This window comes from Bos taurus, chromosome 29, assembly GCF_002263795.3.
Source record: "Bos taurus isolate L1 Dominette 01449 registration number 42190680 breed Hereford chromosome 29, ARS-UCD2.0, whole genome shotgun sequence".
Classification (NCBI taxonomy): domain Eukaryota; kingdom Metazoa; phylum Chordata; class Mammalia; order Artiodactyla; family Bovidae; genus Bos; species Bos taurus.
Genome location: NC_037356.1, coordinates 5,744,137 through 5,761,235, shown reverse-complemented (window position 1 = coordinate 5,761,235; position 17,099 = coordinate 5,744,137). Strand labels below are relative to the sequence as shown.

The following is a 17,099-nucleotide window of genomic DNA, read 5'->3' as shown; positions in this document are numbered from 1 at the left end:
TACAACTATCTTCCGAAGGATAATTGCAACATGTGGGTGTCCAGCACGTATCCAGGTGTCATATTAGATTCTAGAAGCCCATGTCCATGCCAGTCCGACCCCTCCCAGAGTCTACATTTCCACAGCAACCCCCACCCCTGAGGATCGCTGTTCCTTTTCACATCCACATTGAGCACATGTCTGAAACCATGCTGTTTTCCCTCCATGATATCCCCATGTTTTAGATTTCAGTTTCCAAGCACACAGAAGAAAGCTCCTGATGGAGCCAGTGCTCTAGGCAGGGGCAGTATACCTGTGTAAAATGGGCACCACGTGATGCCCTCACCACAGGGAGGATGGGGCTGAAGCTAAGCCACAGGCCCTGGGACATCCTGAGGCTCTCAGAATCTCCAACAGCTGAGCCCGAAGCTTGGCAAGTCTCGCTTCCAGGAAAATACCCTGAGGTCTGTCACTCTCCTGAGGGGCAGGATGACACTCTTGCATTAAACCGGGCAGCCCAGTGGGCTGTCGGACCAGCTTCTCCATGACAGCCTGGACAGGAGGTTTTCTGCCCAGACTGAAGTGCCAGAGCTGGGAGCAATGGCTCAGGGCAGACACGATGGCCTCCACCCTGGAGTCCTTGATCCCACACAGAGCTAAGTCCAGTCAGTCCTGGAGGGTGGCTGCAACTTTCTCCAGCAGAACGTGGAGGACCTCAGGTCTAAAGTTAGTCATGGTGACCCCACTCAGAACCAGGCCCTTTAGCTGACTGATTTTGGGCTCTGGGAATGGTGGGTCGAGTCTGATTTTGTCAGCCAGCAGTTGGTTATTGACAGGTTGTTCAAGGGGGATGGCAGGCACCTGGGGAGAAACCAAATAATTAGTTCTTGGAAACTGGAGTGCTAGGTTGCACACACACGATAGAGAAATGGTTTGTACAGAACTATCATTGGTCTGACCATCAATTCAGGGTCAATATACTGATTGTCATGTCTCATGCTAGGCTGAGCACTGTCACCTTCACTGCAGGAATAAGTCACGTCACAGAATCTGGAAGGTACACCTCCTCATCTATCAAGTAGAGTCAACACACCCCATTTCCTTATGGATGAATGAAGGTGATGGAATCACTAGAACAGTGAGAGCCAGAGAGGGTCTCCATCGAGTTTGGACATCACTGAATATTAGTGTTGGGAGATGAGATTTAAAAATGATTTCAGTTAACGTTTCAGTCAAGGTTGAGCTCTGGATGCCTATATCTCTGGCCAGAGTGGCTCTAGCGAGACCAACTTAAACAAGATTCCACAACATGAAATGTGATGCCAGACCAAAGGGGCTTACATACATCCCTGCATCATCTTCAACTTTCAATCACTTTTTATTATCCTTTTCTCTCAGCTTGATTAACAGCATCTCCAGAATCATGCTTTTCCCACATGTTAATTAACAGGTCCACTGTGGGCACAAACCTGTGGAGCATAGAGCTTCTCTTCAAGAATGCTTGGATCTGATGCAGTTTCCTCACTTCAATGTCATTTCTAACTTACTTAATTTTATCATTTCAACATAGACACCTCCACAAAAGGAGGGAATTACAAATGCTGGGATGCAAACATCCCAGTCAATCCTCTGTATCTCCCCAGCCAGGTATCTCACAAGAGCCACGAGACCAGTTCAGCCCCCTACCCCCTACATTTGTGTGGTTATGGGATGCCACGCTTCAGGAGAGTGCAAGAAAGGAGAGGGTACTTTTGAAATTCTAGGGTTGTGTTCAGTGTTACCCAGCTCGTGGTCCACTCTCACCTGAGCATCTGTTTCAGGCATCCTTCAGGAAGGGAGGGAGACTCCAGATGGAGATCCGGGAGGTGGCCCAGCCTCAGGAACTGAGGGGTAATTTGGACAAAGTGATCCTACTCCTGCTTCATGAAGGCAGTCGGGTGGATGGGAGAGAGGCAGAGTCTCTGCAAATTATTCATCTTTCCTAGAAAAGGAGCAGACGTGGCCAGCATGGACAGATGCCACGGCCGATTCCCACTCACCTGGACACGTCCCACTGCACCATGCTCAGGAACTTCACAGTGCCATCCACGGGCATAGAGACAGTCTTCGGCTTCTTACTGTACAGGTGGATGGAGGATTTACTCTGCTCCAACCACCTGAGGATGTAGGTGAGGAAGTTCTGAATGTTCTTTCAGGCTCCCATTCACTAAAGGCACTCAAATGCTTCCAGAAGCTATTTCCCTTAGCAAGCTTCTTCATTGCCATCTTCAGAACCCTTTCCATCCACGTGCCCTCAACCCAGTTGTCTCCCCTGGTACACCCAGGATTTTATCAGGGTGCCTTGATCACACTCACCTGGAACGAACCTTCTGGGCCAGCAGGACATCAAGTGCTTCCAGCACTGCTTGTAAGGGCCCCACATGAGGCGGGGAAATGAGGTTCCCCATTGGCAGGCAGACAAAGGGAAAGGCTTGCACCATGGGCTCAGGGTCTCGATGTGTCTCCCATAGAATGCCTCCATGAAGAGGGGTGGGAAGAGCTCCCTGGGCAGATCCTCCAAAGCAGAAAAGGCCAAATCGTCATTCCTCAGCAGGTGCTTTCCTGCCAGATCCAGGAATCTGGGTGGGTTCCAGACATTTGTCCTGACTCTACAAGAAGAGGAGTCCTGTGGAAACTGCCAAGGAACAAGGCATCCATGTCAGGCCAAGCAGCAGCACACCTAAGACAATCTCCCAACCTTTCAGAAGGACCTACTAGGTCCAAGGTCACTGCTCTGGCAGGGGTGGAAGTGCCTCAGTTAGCTCATATGACACTCTGGCCAAAGAGGAAAAAAGACAGTCACTAGCCTGTTCAGTTCCACCCATTGCTTTGCATGATGCAGGTCCCACTAGAAAGTGGGTACCTAGAAGCCTGAGAGTTCACTCCAGTCTTTAATTGGGGAAGAGCTGAAAATCATCCTTAGAGCCTTACATTAATGGGCAGATGAGAGTCATGTGGACCAGCACAGCTAACCTCAGTTACCCCCAACATGAATGCCATTGTGTCAAAATATCTTAAATTTCATGAAATAAAATTCTAAATGGATGTTTTTCATTAAAAATATCTCCTTGGTAAAGTCATTTAAAATTATACAGTGTGAAGTAAGCCAGAAAGAAAAATACCAATACAGTGTACTAATGCATATATATGGAATTTAGAACGATGGTAAGAATAACCCTGTATGCGAGACAGCAAAAGAGACACAGATGTATAGAACAGTCTTTAGGACTCTGTGGGAGAGGGAGAGGGTGGGATGATTTGGGAGAATGGCATTGAAATATGTATAATATCATATATGAAATGAATCACCAGTCCAAGTTCGATGCATGATACTGGTTGCTTAGGGCTGGTGCACTGGGACAACCCAGAAGGATGGTACAGAGAGGGAGGAGGGAGGGGAGTATGGGATGGGGAACATGTGTATACCTGTGGCGGATTCCTGTTGATGTATGACAATACCAATACAATATTGTAAAGTAATTAACCTCCAATTAAAATAAATAAATTTATATTTTAAAAAAAATTTATATCAGCTAAAGCACAAATCAAAATGTTTGAGATTCAGGCAAAATTACACTGCTAGGCAAAATCAAGACATGAAATGTGTTCATGTGAGAGAAATGGTTTTTTTGAAAACTCTCGCTACATCCAGAGATACAGGCCACCCTTCAGTGTTAGCTGCTGCTAAGTCGCTTCAGTCGTGTCCGCCTCTGTGCAACCCCATAGACGGCAGCCCACCAGGCTCCCCTGTCCCTGGGATTCTCCAGGCAAGAACACTGGAGTGGGTTGCCATTTCTTTCTCCAATGCATGAAAGTGAAAAGTGAAAGTATTAGCTAGTCAATGGTAAAAAAAGGTGTTCTTATATGAGGGAGGTGACTTCTTGCTCTGATGTGTCTGGAAGGTGCTCAGACGTCAGACACATGGAGAGCCCTGCTGGTGTCTCCAGAGTATGAAGATTCTGCATCTCTTCTTCAGTACAACCTTTTATTCCCATCATCCCTCTGTCCCACTACTAACCCAATCAGAAAGGGATACTTGTTTAGATTACTGAGTACCCATTGGGTTTATCCTGATTGGATCATCGTATTTCTCTAGGTTAGTTGATTGAATCTGATACACATTCAGGAGGCAGAGAAAGACAGGGTGGCTGGATCATCAAGGACCCATTCACTGATTCACAAAGACACTATTCAGGGTGATATTAAGGTAGTGAAAGAAGGCTGCCCTGTGGCTCATTGGTAAATAATTTGACGGCAGTGAAGAGATCGGGGTTTGATCCATGGTCGGGGAAGATAGCCCAAGTCAAGGAGCAACTAACCGTGAGCCCCACAAATACTGAGCCTGTGCCCTATAGCTGGGAGTGAAACTACTGAAACCCATGCCCTCTAGAGCCCACTCTACAGCACAGAGGGCGCTGCAGGGAGGCGCCCTCAACCACAGGGCACCCCCACTTGCCTCAACTAGAAAAAAGCGTACTCAGCACCAAAGACCTCAGGCAACCAAAAATAAATAAAACAGTTTTTTTTTTTTTTTTTAAAGGTAGTAAAGGAGAATGGCTCAGAGGAGACAGTCACCTTAGTGTTTTTTCTCAGAAAGTTGGGATCAGCACAGCAAACTGCATGCAAAGATTCAAGCTAAGATGTGAGAAGCAGAAGAAGTAAAAATTCTGTCAAGACTTTTCCCAAGACCAAGAGGCTCAAAGATGGGCCCTGGGGGGCACTTTGAGAACTTGGAGTCAGAGAAGAAATCAACGTGGTCCATTCCCAAACGGTCATCCAGAGGCAGCTGCTACCAGGAGACATCCACCTATTTCTTTATGTTTTTCTCACTAAGGACATTTTCCAGAAGGCACATTTCCCCAGCCATTTTCCCAGAATCTTAGAAGCCAAACCATAATTTTATTGGCCCCTTTCCAGTATATTTACATCATTACTCAGACTTAGCTAAGATCAACACAAATTCTTACCAAGGTGATGGAATTAAGCACAGAAATAAAATTCTCTGATTTCTCTTCATAAGTACCAACACCTTTTCTGCACTAAGTACAGAAGCTCTCCTTGGTGTCTAAATTTCTGCTACATTCAGGGATGACACCCACTTTCGGCTACATCATGCAAAGATACCTCTGAAGTTTAAGGTCATACATAAAGGGAGAGGCTTTCCCCATCTCCAAGAGTTTCCCATGCCTCTCTCCCAGCCCATTTATTTGATGCCCAAGCAATTCTTACATACCGCTGGCTACCAAGGTGATGACTCTGCTAAGGGTGTCCTCCCACTTGGTCTCTTTGGGGACGATCCCTTTCACCATATTTCTGCCATGGGTATGAATAGCCTTAGCATAAGAAAGGGTTTAATGGATTCAAATCAATAGGTGTTTTAAATCCCAGGTGAGCAATCCCTTTTATTAATAACATGCAGTTGAGTGAGGTTAGTAACAATAATAAGCATAAATGTCTCTGTTACTGAACAGAAACTGAGTGAGCCACCATGTGGGCACTTCTTATTCACTCCTTCAGATAACCTTCAGGCAAAAGGTAAACTTTACTTAGATTTTTTCCCCTTCTGGGCTGGTGAACCAAGGTCACTGCTCAGTTCAGTTTGGTTCAGTCGCTCAGTCATGTCTGACGCTTTGCAACCCCATGAACAGCAGCACACCAGGCCTCCCTGTCCATCATCAAATCCCAGAATCCACCCAAACCCATGTGAAATTTTAATTGAGGAGAGACCTCAAGTCACAGAAATTTTGAAATTTAAGGATTGAAATTTATCAGAATACACAGCAAAACTTTTTGTTGAATGTATAAACAATACTTCAGTTCAGTTCAGTCACTCAGCCGTGTCCGACTCTTTGTGACCCCATGAATCGCAGCACACGAGGTTTCCCTCTCCATCACTAACTCCCTGTTTCCACCCAAACCCATGTCCATAGAGTCAATGATGCCATCCAACCATCTCATCCTCTATCTTCCCCTTCTCCTCCTGCCCTCAATCTTTCCCAGCATCAGGGTCTTTTCCAGTGAGTCAGCTCTTCCCATCAGGTGGCCAAAGGATTGGAGTTTCAGCCTCAACATCAGTCCTTCCAGTGAACACCCAGGACTGATCTCCTTTAGGATGGACTGGTTGGATTTCCTTGCAGTCTAGGGGACTCTCAAGAGTATTCTCCAACACCACAGTTCAAAAGCATCAATTCTTCAGCACTCAGCTTTCTATATAGTCCAACTCTCACATCCATACATGACCACTGGAAAAATATAGCCTTGACTCTACGGATCTTTGTTGGCAAAGTAATGCAATGTCTCTGCTTTTTAATATGCTGCCTAGGTTGGTCATAATTTTCCTTCCAAGGAGTAAGCATCTTTTAATTTCATTGCTGCAATTGCCATCTGCAGTGATTTAGGAGCCCAGAAAAATAAAGTCAACCACTGTTTCCACTGTTTCCCCATCTATCTGCCATGAAGTGATGGGACCGGAGGCCATGATCTTTGTTTTCTGAATGTTGAGCTTTAAGCCAACAAGAAAAAGAAAATTATATTTAAAATTTCTTTTAGTTAATCCAATCTTCAGTTTCAAAACAATAGTACATTACTACCATGTGATCTAATAGGAGTCATAAATACCACACTATCCAGCAAATCCATTTCTGAGGACTTATTGAAGAAAACAAAAAGACTAACCTGAAAAGATACATGCACCCCAATGTTCATTCTAGTGAATATGATTCTGTGTTCATTTATTGGAAGTTAGTCTGAGATGCAGGTGTATGTCTTGAAGGAGTCAAGGGGTAAACTGCTGCCTATGTTTCTAAGATTCAAACTCACAGATTTCTTCTGGTGTCCAGGCTCATTTCCTCCAGGTAGCATCAACTGAAAGGCAGGTCTGGCTGCCCACTGCTTGAAAGTCTACTCCAAAGGTAAGGTTGGTCTAAAGGAAAGTCCACTTTACTTTGGAGACCAGCAATTGTCAGAGAGGGTCCACATGTCCAAATTCCCACTCCCCACTGATAATTTGAGGGTGAGGATTTTTAAATGGGGAGTTTAGGGTGTGTAGGAGAAAGGAAAGGGCTCCACGCAGAAAAAGCGCAGTCAGCTCCAACAGTCATCTTGAAATTGGTCATGAGGTTGTCTGACTAGCATCATTTGATTGTTTTAAGTACAGTTAATTTTCAAGTCTAGAGTCATTTACATTTTTCCAGTTTCTCTGGGGCCAGTTCTCGGAATTGTGCCGCTTATGGCACGGACAGTCTGGTTGTCATGTAGTTAACTTCTGTCAGGCGGGGCTTCTGGTTTCTACAAAACAGGTCAAAGGGTATGGCTCAGAATACTATGCATAGTCTTTGGAGAGGAATTAAAGATTCTTGACTTTGCTTAATGACTAAATTATTATTGTTTGACTGCTTTTCCTTTGTATCTGGGTTTTCTCACTTCTTAGATTACATTTATTCTTTGACTAAAGTTTTTCTTCAGACAAAAGACAGGCTGAGGACATTATGGGTGGAGGGAGGAAGGAGCATAGGGTTCTGCTCTATTTCAGGGGTAGGTGAGAGAGGCAAATACCTCTGAGAGTCAGGACAGTGGAGTCAGTCAAGAGAAAAATTAGAAAGATTCTCTAAGAATTGTGCAAACTTATCTGATGTTTGTGCATGTATAATGCAATATGAGATAAAGATTTTGATGAAAACTTTTCAAGTGACTGTCTATCATTTGTAAATACATTGATACAAAAGAGAAACTCTTAAAGGAATCTCTTTGCAGGGATGAGTCAGTGCTGCTGTCCATGTGCCAACTTATGAACCCAAAACTTTGTCCAGAAGACATCACTGGACGGATGGGCTGGCTCAACCACTTTCAAGATGAGTTTGGTCCATTGGTGGAACCCCACATATTGGGATCTTTAAATAAAGATTCTGTATTGTCAATCTTAACCTCTTTACCAATCTTCAATTTAAATATTTAAAATCATATTTCTACCAAGATAATATGGACAAATCTACCTGAAAGTTGGTGAAATGATAATGGGATTCAAGCCTATTATACTTTTTTTATTTTTTTGTATAATGAGAGAAGACTCTGAAAGAAGGGTCCCTTAAGACCTGGAATCATTCTTAGATATGTCAGTTGCTCACGTGCATGAGTCACGTGCATGCTCAGTCACTTCAGTCATGTCCAACTCTTTGCAATCCCGTGGACTATAACCCAGCAGGCTCCTCTATCCATGGGAATCTCCATGTGAGAATGCTGCAGAGGGTTGCTTTGCCCTCCTGCAGGGGATCTTCCAGACCCAGTAATCGAACATGTGCCTCCTGTGACTCCTGCACTGCAGGTGGATTTTTTACCTCTGAGCCACCAGGGAAGCCCCAGAGTCACAGAGAACTATAAATTAGTTCAGGACATTTGAATTACAAGTTAAATGCAAATAGAAATTTTGATAGTGTACCTTACAGTTAAAAAAATTTCCCCTAAACATTCTTGGTAGTTAAATGTGTTGGTTGGTGATGCCATCCACCGTCTCATCCTCTGTTGCCCCCTTCTTCTCCTGCCTTCAATCTTTCCCAGCACTAGGGACTTTTCCAATGAGTTGTCTGTTCGAATCAGGTGGCCAAAGTACTGGAGCTTCAGCTTCAGCATTAGTCTTTCCAGTGAATATTTAGGACTGATTTCCTTTAGGATAGACTGGTTTGATCTTACATTTCAATGGAGGAAGTTTAGGCCTTAAAAATCATGGTTCTCCAGGAGCTCACAAAATTTCCCAGGGTGCAGAAAGCCCTGTGATACCAAGGAATCCTGGTAGCTTCTGAAGGGACTTGGACCCAGGAGGGAGGTGATCTCCTGCCTGCCCAAGGCCAATCTGCCCACAGTGGTGCGGGGCCCCAGTAGACTCAGCCCTGGACTCAAGGGGTGGCTACCCGCTGGGACCTTCCTTCAGGGCAGGAAGGGACCCTGCAGACCTTGGAGATGGCAACACTGGGCTCTGTGTTCTCGTCCCTGCCTCTGTAGGCACTGAAACTCTAACAGTCCAATGTGGTTTTGTCCAGAGAGGGAGCTTTACCCTGAGGCCCCAGACCAGCTCGTGTACCTGGCACATCTGGGAAAGTGGGGGTGAGGCTCTGCTCAGCACAGTCCCCCTTGGAGGATGTACAGGAGGGGGCAGGGGAGGGGGGCTGAAGGGGTCCCAAAGCTGCTCTTTACACTCAGAGTCTGCGCCCCTCACCTCCAGGGCCTGCACCTCCAGGGGAACCAGTGGGCTCCACTCCTGGATAGAGGGGGCAGAATATCTTGGAAGGGATAGTTCAAGGAATGAAACTTGGAATTTTCAAGTTTCAATGAAACTTCAATGAAACATTCAATGAAACAGGAATGAAAGTTCAAGAATTCCTGCCCTTCATTGAAAGAGAAGCTGCAGACAAGGAAAGGGGGGACCGAGAATCCTGAGAGCTGAGTCCCTGACCCCTGCTTTCCTCCTGCTGCTGCCCCGTACCTTTCCTTCTACAGTGAAGGGATCAGAAGTACAGGCTGGGCAGGTTCTGAGAAGGAAGGTCTAATGAAGTAGAGCACTGGGTTGTGCTGGCAAAAATGTAGAAATATCTCTGCGGCTGAGTTGCTAGACTCCTGGCTTCAATTTCATTTCTAGGGGAAAGGGAGAAGCTGTCTGGCCATCAGTGAGCAGCGCCTCCCTCTCTTTTCTGTGAGTTTTTCAATCAAAAGATATGTTTAGATTTACCAGGAGGATAGAAATCCACTTAACATTTTGTGGGTGTGAATGAACTGTGGGTCAGTCATTTTAGAAGCACTAAATCTAATCTTAAGTTAGATCTTTTATGATTGCAGTTTTATTCCCAGTTCATGACTAGGTAGATGAGGCAACAAATACAGATTTATAATTTTAACAAATGCCATCTGCTTCTATTAGAAAATTCAGACTTTGAACTTATATTGATCTAGTATTTGTATTTTTCTGCATCTGTTTTTAAAACTTTTTGTTTTGTATTGGCATATAGCTGAATAGCAATGTGGTAAGCCTTTTCTGGTGATCTAGTGGTTAAGAATCCACCTGCCAGTGTAGGGGACATAGATTCGATCCCGGGTCTGGGAAGATCCCAACTGAGCCCATTTGCCACAGCTGCGGAGCCAATGAGCTGGAGCCTGTGTCTGCAAGAGATGCACCCCAGTGAGAAGCCCGCACACTGCAAGGAAGAGGAGCCCCACTCTCTCAGCTAGAGAAAGCCCTTGGTCAGCAATGAAGACCCAGTGCAGCTGAAAACAAAAAATAAGTAATCATAGAAATATTGTGATAGTTTCAGGTGAGCAGCAAAGGGACTCAGCCCTGCAGACACGTGTGTCCATTCTCCTCAAACCTCCCTCCCATCCGTGCGGCCACATGACACTGGGCAGAGCTCCGTGTGCTGTACAGTAAGTTCCCTGTCTGTACCAGAAACTATAAAACTCCTAGAGGAGAACATAGGCAAAACACTCTCTGACATACATCACAGCAGGATCCTCTATGACCCACCTCCCAGAATATTGGAAATAAAAGCAAAAATAAACAAATGGGACCTAATTAAACTTAAAACCCTCTGCACAACAAAGGAAACTATTAGCAAGGTGAAAAGGCAGCCTTCAGAATGGGAGAAAATAATAGCAAATGAAGCAACTGACAAACAACTAATCTCAAAAATATACAAGCAACTCCTACAGCTCAACTCCAGAAAAATAAATGACCCAATCAAAAAATGGGCCAAAGAACTAATAGACATTTCTCCAAAGAAGACATACAGATGGCTAACAAACACATGAAAAGATGCTCAACATCACTCTTTATCAGAGAAATGCAAATCAAAACCACTATGAGGTACCATCTCACGCCAGTCAGAATGGCTGCGATCCATAAGTCTACAAGCAATAAATGCTGGAGAGGGTGTGGAGAAAATGGAACTCTCTTACACTGTTGGTGGGAATGCAAACTAGTACAGCCACTATGGAGAACAGTGTGGAGATTCCTTAAAAAACTGGAAATAGAACTGCCTTATGATCCAGCAATCCCACTGCTGGGCATACACACTGAGGAAACCAGAATTGAAAGAGACACGTGTACCCCAATGTTCATCACAGCACTGTTTATAATAGCCAGGACATGGAAGCAACCTAGATGTCCATCAGCAGATGAATGGATAAGAAAGCTGTGGTATATATACACAATGGAGTATTACTCAGCCATTAAAATGAATACATTTGAATCAGTTCTAATGAGATGGATGAAACTGGAACCTATTATACAGAGTGAAGTAAGCCAGAAGGAAAAATATAAATACAGTATACTAACGCATATATATGGAATTTAGAAAGATGGAAACAATAACCCTGTGTACGAGACAGCAAAAGAGACACCAATGTATAGATCAGTCTTATGGACTCTGTGGGAGAGGGAGAGGGTGGGGAGATTTGGGAGAATAGCATTGAAACATGTATAATATCATGTATGAAACGAGTCGCCAGTCCAGGTTCGATGCACAGTACTGGATGCTTGGGGCTGGTGCACTGGGACGACCCAGAGGGAGGGGAGGGGAGGGAGGAGGGTGGAGGGTTCAGGATGGGGAACGCAGGTATACCTGTGGTGGATTCATTTCGATATTTGGCAAAACTAATACAATATTGTAAAGTTTAAAAATAAAACAAAATAAAAAGAAAAGAATAAAATATTTCCCTAAGACATCAAGGAGTAAGATGAACTCTCAAAACTCATCCCTTTTCATATATAAGAACACAACTACTTCTGTGATACTAACAGTGCATGAGAGCCAAAAATGAATATTTTTCATTTTCAGCCAAGAATATTTAGAAAAGTTTAATGAGATCATGATGGTTTACACTCATTTTCAAATATATAAATAAACCAAAATATTAAAAATAATGTCATTCTGCTACATAACAATTCCCAAACAATTTAGTAACCTATGGACTAAAATGCTTATACAAAACACCTGTTTAATACAATCACATAACATAATGCAAAAAACCAAGTCTATGGTAAAAACATGATTCCTTACAATCTTCAGCATGAGGAATGGGTTGGGGCAGAAACCAGAAGAAATTTAGATGCAGCCTGGAAAATTAGTGTCATTGAGTCAAAGGATGATGGTTTTAAGGAAAAGCTAACTCAAATGGAGCAGTTTTAAATTTTAATTTATGATTTTTGAAATCAGTAAGAAAAATGTCACTGATAACTCAAAGAATAAATATATAGAGAGAAATGCTGCTGCCCACATGCCCATCCGTGCTTCCAAGATAAGGAAGGGCCAGCCCCTCACCTCAGAGAGAAGGGACAGAGACAATTGTCTTAAAGGCAAGTCTCCTACTTCCAGTCAATCAGATCTTCCCTCCCCAGCTCACTGCCTGAGTCCTGAGGGACAAGGTCACAGAGAAGAGGGGGTCACAGACCCCGGGAGCCCCTCACACGTGTGACAGGCAGAGGGTGAGGAGAGCAAACCTTCCCAGTTCAGGGAGCTCAGTCTAGTCCAGGGTGCCCCGGAGCCCAGTCAGCTCAGGGTTTATTCCACGAAGCATCATTGCATTGACTTTCTCTCGAGGTGAATGTAGGGTAGATGGAGAGGTCAGAAATTATAGCACAACATGCCTTCTTTCCAACAGGTCCCACTTTGTATGATGAGGGAGAGAAAGAAGGAAGACAATGAAGAGGCAATAGAGAGAAGGGCCCATGGACTTTTGCTGGAAAGTTCTTTGTCCCTTCAGGTTATGAAGCAAAACTCAGTTGGAATCCTAGTCAGAGGAGTCCCCTGAGGACAATGAGCTGGAGCTGCTGTCCTCCAGCTCAGAATCTCCATCTTCATCCTCAGTGCTGGGGGCTGAGGAGCTGCTGCCTGCTTCCTCTTCCTTGTTTTCCTCTGATCTCCCTGAGGCAGGACAATGTTCTCCAATCGTGTCTGATGTTTCTGACTCTTCAGACTGAAGCCCCGGGTCCTCTCTAAGTCTTCCTTGCAGATTCCCTGATGATGGGGACTGCAGACCCATTCTTCTAATCTTGGGGTTTGGGCTCCCCATCATGCTCATGTTCTTACACTTAGCACAAGTCGCCTCTCTGAAAGCAGCATATTTTTCAGGAGACAGAGTCCTGAGCCAGAGATCAAGGTCCACCTTGTACTGTGTCTGCAGTCCCTCCGCCTGCATCTTATAAAGCTCCTTCTGGTCCTGAGGGACCCACTGCCAGCGTCTACTGATCTCCACCATGTGCTCCCTCGGGGGCACCACTTTCAGCTCCCTGCTTGACCAGAGATCCTGGTGGAACTTGTGATAGCCATTCATCAGGGGCTTCTTGGGCTCTCCATGGAATTTCCACTTCATGGGTAAATTGTTTTCTGGGGAAGACCTCACTTTTTGCACATTTTCCTGAAACTTCTTTGGCACTTTACTTCGACTTCCTTTGGGGACATCAGGTTTCTTGGAGTTCTGGACTAGTTCAGGGTGCTGTTCTCTGAACAGAACCATTTTCTCCTGAAACTCCTGTTTCTCTTTCTGGAAATCTTGACTGTATTTCAGCTTGAGGTGTTCGGGCAGCTTCCTGTATTCCTCAGACAGAACCTTGGTCAGCTCCTGGTTGCTCATCTTGGGGTGTTTTTGGAGGTACTGAGGTCTCATCTCTTTAAAAAAGAGAAGGTAAGCTGTCAGGGGCCTCTTGGGTAAATCAGGATGTTTCTTGTGGTTTCTGCTTTTGGAAGGATTGTTAACATTTTCCTTAGCTTCCTGGATTACTTCTTTAAAAGTGTGGAACTTTCTCAAGTTATAAGAAATCTCTAACCATTTGAGTTTGCATTTTTCCCCAGAAAAATCTTTAAAAGCTACTTTTTCCCAGTCCACCATTGACTGGGTCTTTTGAATGTGTGTCTGTCATTGGATGGAATGCTTTTCTCCATATATTCCAGTAACTGCACAATGTCTTCTTTGGACCAGTCATCTTGACTTTTAGGCAGCACCATTTCTAGGTCTTTGGGACAATTATATGGTCCTGGAAGTTCAGTCATCTCAGCAGAATCTCCAGCATCTGCACTCTCAAGATTCAGCAGGTTAGTGTGATGATTCTGTGAAGAAAGAAAAAGAAAGTTACTCTCCTATGTGACACATGAGAGAAGAACATATCACTTGGGATATGTCTCTTCTATCGTTTTATTTACCCTTAAGAATGTAAATGAAAACTGGCCTAGTCTGAATTGAGATTCATGGTGAACATTATGAAGGTTCCTTTGCAGAGTTAAGTATCTTCAGACCGCATTCACTCTGCCTTCCAAACAATTTCACCAGACAGTGTTTTACACATAAAGGAGCAAACTAAAAGACTGGCTACTCACTCAAGGGACAAAGAATAAGAGAAAATGAAGGGAGTTAATAAAAGTAAGTGCCTGAAAAGCAAAGGACTTTAAAACCGCAATGCCAAACCACAGCACATGGATAAGAATGGTCAAAATCCCAAAGACAGCCATCACCACATACTGAGAGGATGGGGAGAATCAGGAATTAATTGATGAATTCCTGATTGAGGAATTCATTGATGAATCAGGATTCATCATCAATTGATTCACTGATGATGGGAATTCAAAATAGTACAGGCCTTCTGAAAGACAGGACAAGGGAATGGCAACCCACTCCAATATTCTTGCCTGGAGAATTTCATGGACAGAGGAGCCTGGTGAGTTACAGTCCGTGTCATCACAAAGGGTTGGACACAACTGAATGACTAACACTTTCTGAAAGGCAACATGGTGGTTTGTTACAAAACTAAATATCCTCCTACCATGAAATTCCATAATCATCTTCTTCTACATTTGCCAAAATCAGGTGAATCCATTTAGAAAAAGTGCAGATGGATACTTCTAGTAGCTCTGCTCATAACTACAAAACTTGAAAGCAACCAAGATGTCTTTAGGTAGATGAATGGATAAAGAAACCCTGGTACATCCAGGCCATGGAATAGTATTCACTGCTAAAAAGAAATGAGTGAGAAAGCTAGCAAGAGACATGGAGTATAGTTGAATGCATATCACTAAGTGAAAGAAGTTAATCTGAAAAGGATACATACTTCATGAGTCCAACTATAAGACATTCCAGAAAAAGAAAAATATAGAGTGAAATAATCCTTGGTTTCCAGCAGTTAAGGTTAGAGGACTGATGAACAGGTGATCACAAAAGATTTTTAGGGCATATAGCACTTTCATATATTATACTGGGGGGTACCTGTCACTATACATCAGTGTAAAACTAGTAGAATAAACAACACCAAGAATGAACACTAATGGAAAATCAGGAACTTTGGGTGACAATGAAGTATCAGTTGTAATAAATACACCACTCTGATACATTATGTGATAATGGGGAAACTGTGTGTGTGCCTTTGTTTTGAGGAGGCAGGATATATATGGGAACTGTCTGTGTTCTGCTGAGATTTAATGTGAATATAATCTCTTAAATCGTAACACTCCATGGATTCCAGAGAATAGCTACATTCTTCTTCCTTTTTATTAATTTATTTTGATTGGAGGATGATTGCATTAGAGATTGTATTGGTTTCTGCCATACAACAATGTGAATCAGCTATGAGTATAGAAGGAAGTGTCCAGGTGGCCATGGACTGAATGTGCAACTGAGATAATAATTGATATGTTTCATCGAACAACAGAAGTGCCATCGAAGATGAAGACAAGTGTAAACATGTTTATGTAAAAGTCAAAGACTTGAAGGGCTAAATATTTCTTTTCAGATAACATTAATAGACATTGTATTAAGGCCTATTAAATACAATTGATTTTATTGGGCTCCAAAATCACTGTGGATTGTAGCAGCAGCCACGAAATTAAAAGAAGCTTGCTCCTCAGGAGAAAAGCTATGACAAATATAGACAGCATACTAAGAAAGCAGAGACATCATTTTACTGACAAAACTCCATATAGTCCAAGCCATGGTTTTTCCAGTGGTCATATATGGATGTGAGAGTTGGACCCTAAAGAAGGCTGAGTGTTGAAAAATTGATGCTTTCAAACTGTGGTGCTGGAGAAGACTCTTGAGAGTTCTTTGGAATGCTAAGAGATCCAACCAGTGAATCCTAAAGGAAATCAGTCCTGAATATTCATTGGAAGGACTGATGTTGAAGCTGAAACTCCAATACTTTGGCCACCTGATGTGAAGAACTGACTCATTGGAAAAGACCCTGATGCTGGGAAAGACTGAGGTGGGAGGAGAAGTTGTCGATGGAGGATGAGATGGTTGGATGGCATCACTGATGTGAAGAACATGAATTTGAGTAGGTTCTGGGAGTTGATGATCCTCAGGGAAGCCTGGTGTGCTGCAGTCCATGGGGTCGCAGAGAGTCAGACACGACTGAGGGACTGAACTGAACTGATACTCCTAAAGATTTTTCACATTTGGAAATATGTAGATTCCAAGTTAAAATGCAAAAGAGTGCTGGCCCTTCCCTGGTGGTCCAGTGGCTAAGACTCCATGCTCCTAGTGCAGGGCATCAGGGTCCAATCCCCCTCAGGGAACTAGATCCCACAGGCCATAGCAAAGTGCTCACATGCCAGGACTAGTAGTTCATGGGTGGTGATTAAGTGTTTGCATGCCTCAACCAAGTATCCCACACATCTCTAGCTAAGAACCAGAAAATACAAGTAAATAAGTGAAATTTAAAAATAAATACTTAAAAATAATGGTGCTATCTAATATAGTGGGCATAAAAATAAATGGCTGAAATTAATCAAGATTTCCATTTCTATATCAGACTGAGTGAAGAATTTTCTCTGCTTTTTCATATTTGGTGTCACCAATGTTATGTATTGAGAGTCATCATCAGTATCTAGGTTATCACTGGACATTTCAAAGAATGAGCCCCACCATTTCCTGAAGAAATATTACTCTTCACATTCTACAACAGTTTCTCATCAAGTTTTAGGCATCATGCCAAATGTAAAAACTATCTGTATAGGATTTCCCATCCCCAAATTCACATTTTAGTTTTATACCATGGAAACCATAAGTTAGCAGAATCATTCATTTTCATTTACAAATTTCAAACATTGGAAGAT

General features: G+C 43.5%; 1 protein-coding gene across 1 annotated transcript; it reads right to left on the bottom strand.

The window, feature by feature from the left end:
• Positions 1-11,859: 11,859 nt before the first annotated feature.
• On the bottom strand, positions 11,860-14,146 carry LOC523762 (upstream-binding factor 1-like protein 1). The gene is given in 2 exon segments (XM_024987575.2): positions 11,860-13,898; positions 13,901-14,146. Coding segments are annotated over 2 exon segments (1,257 nt in total). The 5' UTR covers positions 14,049-14,146; the 3' UTR covers positions 11,860-12,789.
• Between the last annotated feature and the right edge of the window lie 2,953 nt (positions 14,147-17,099).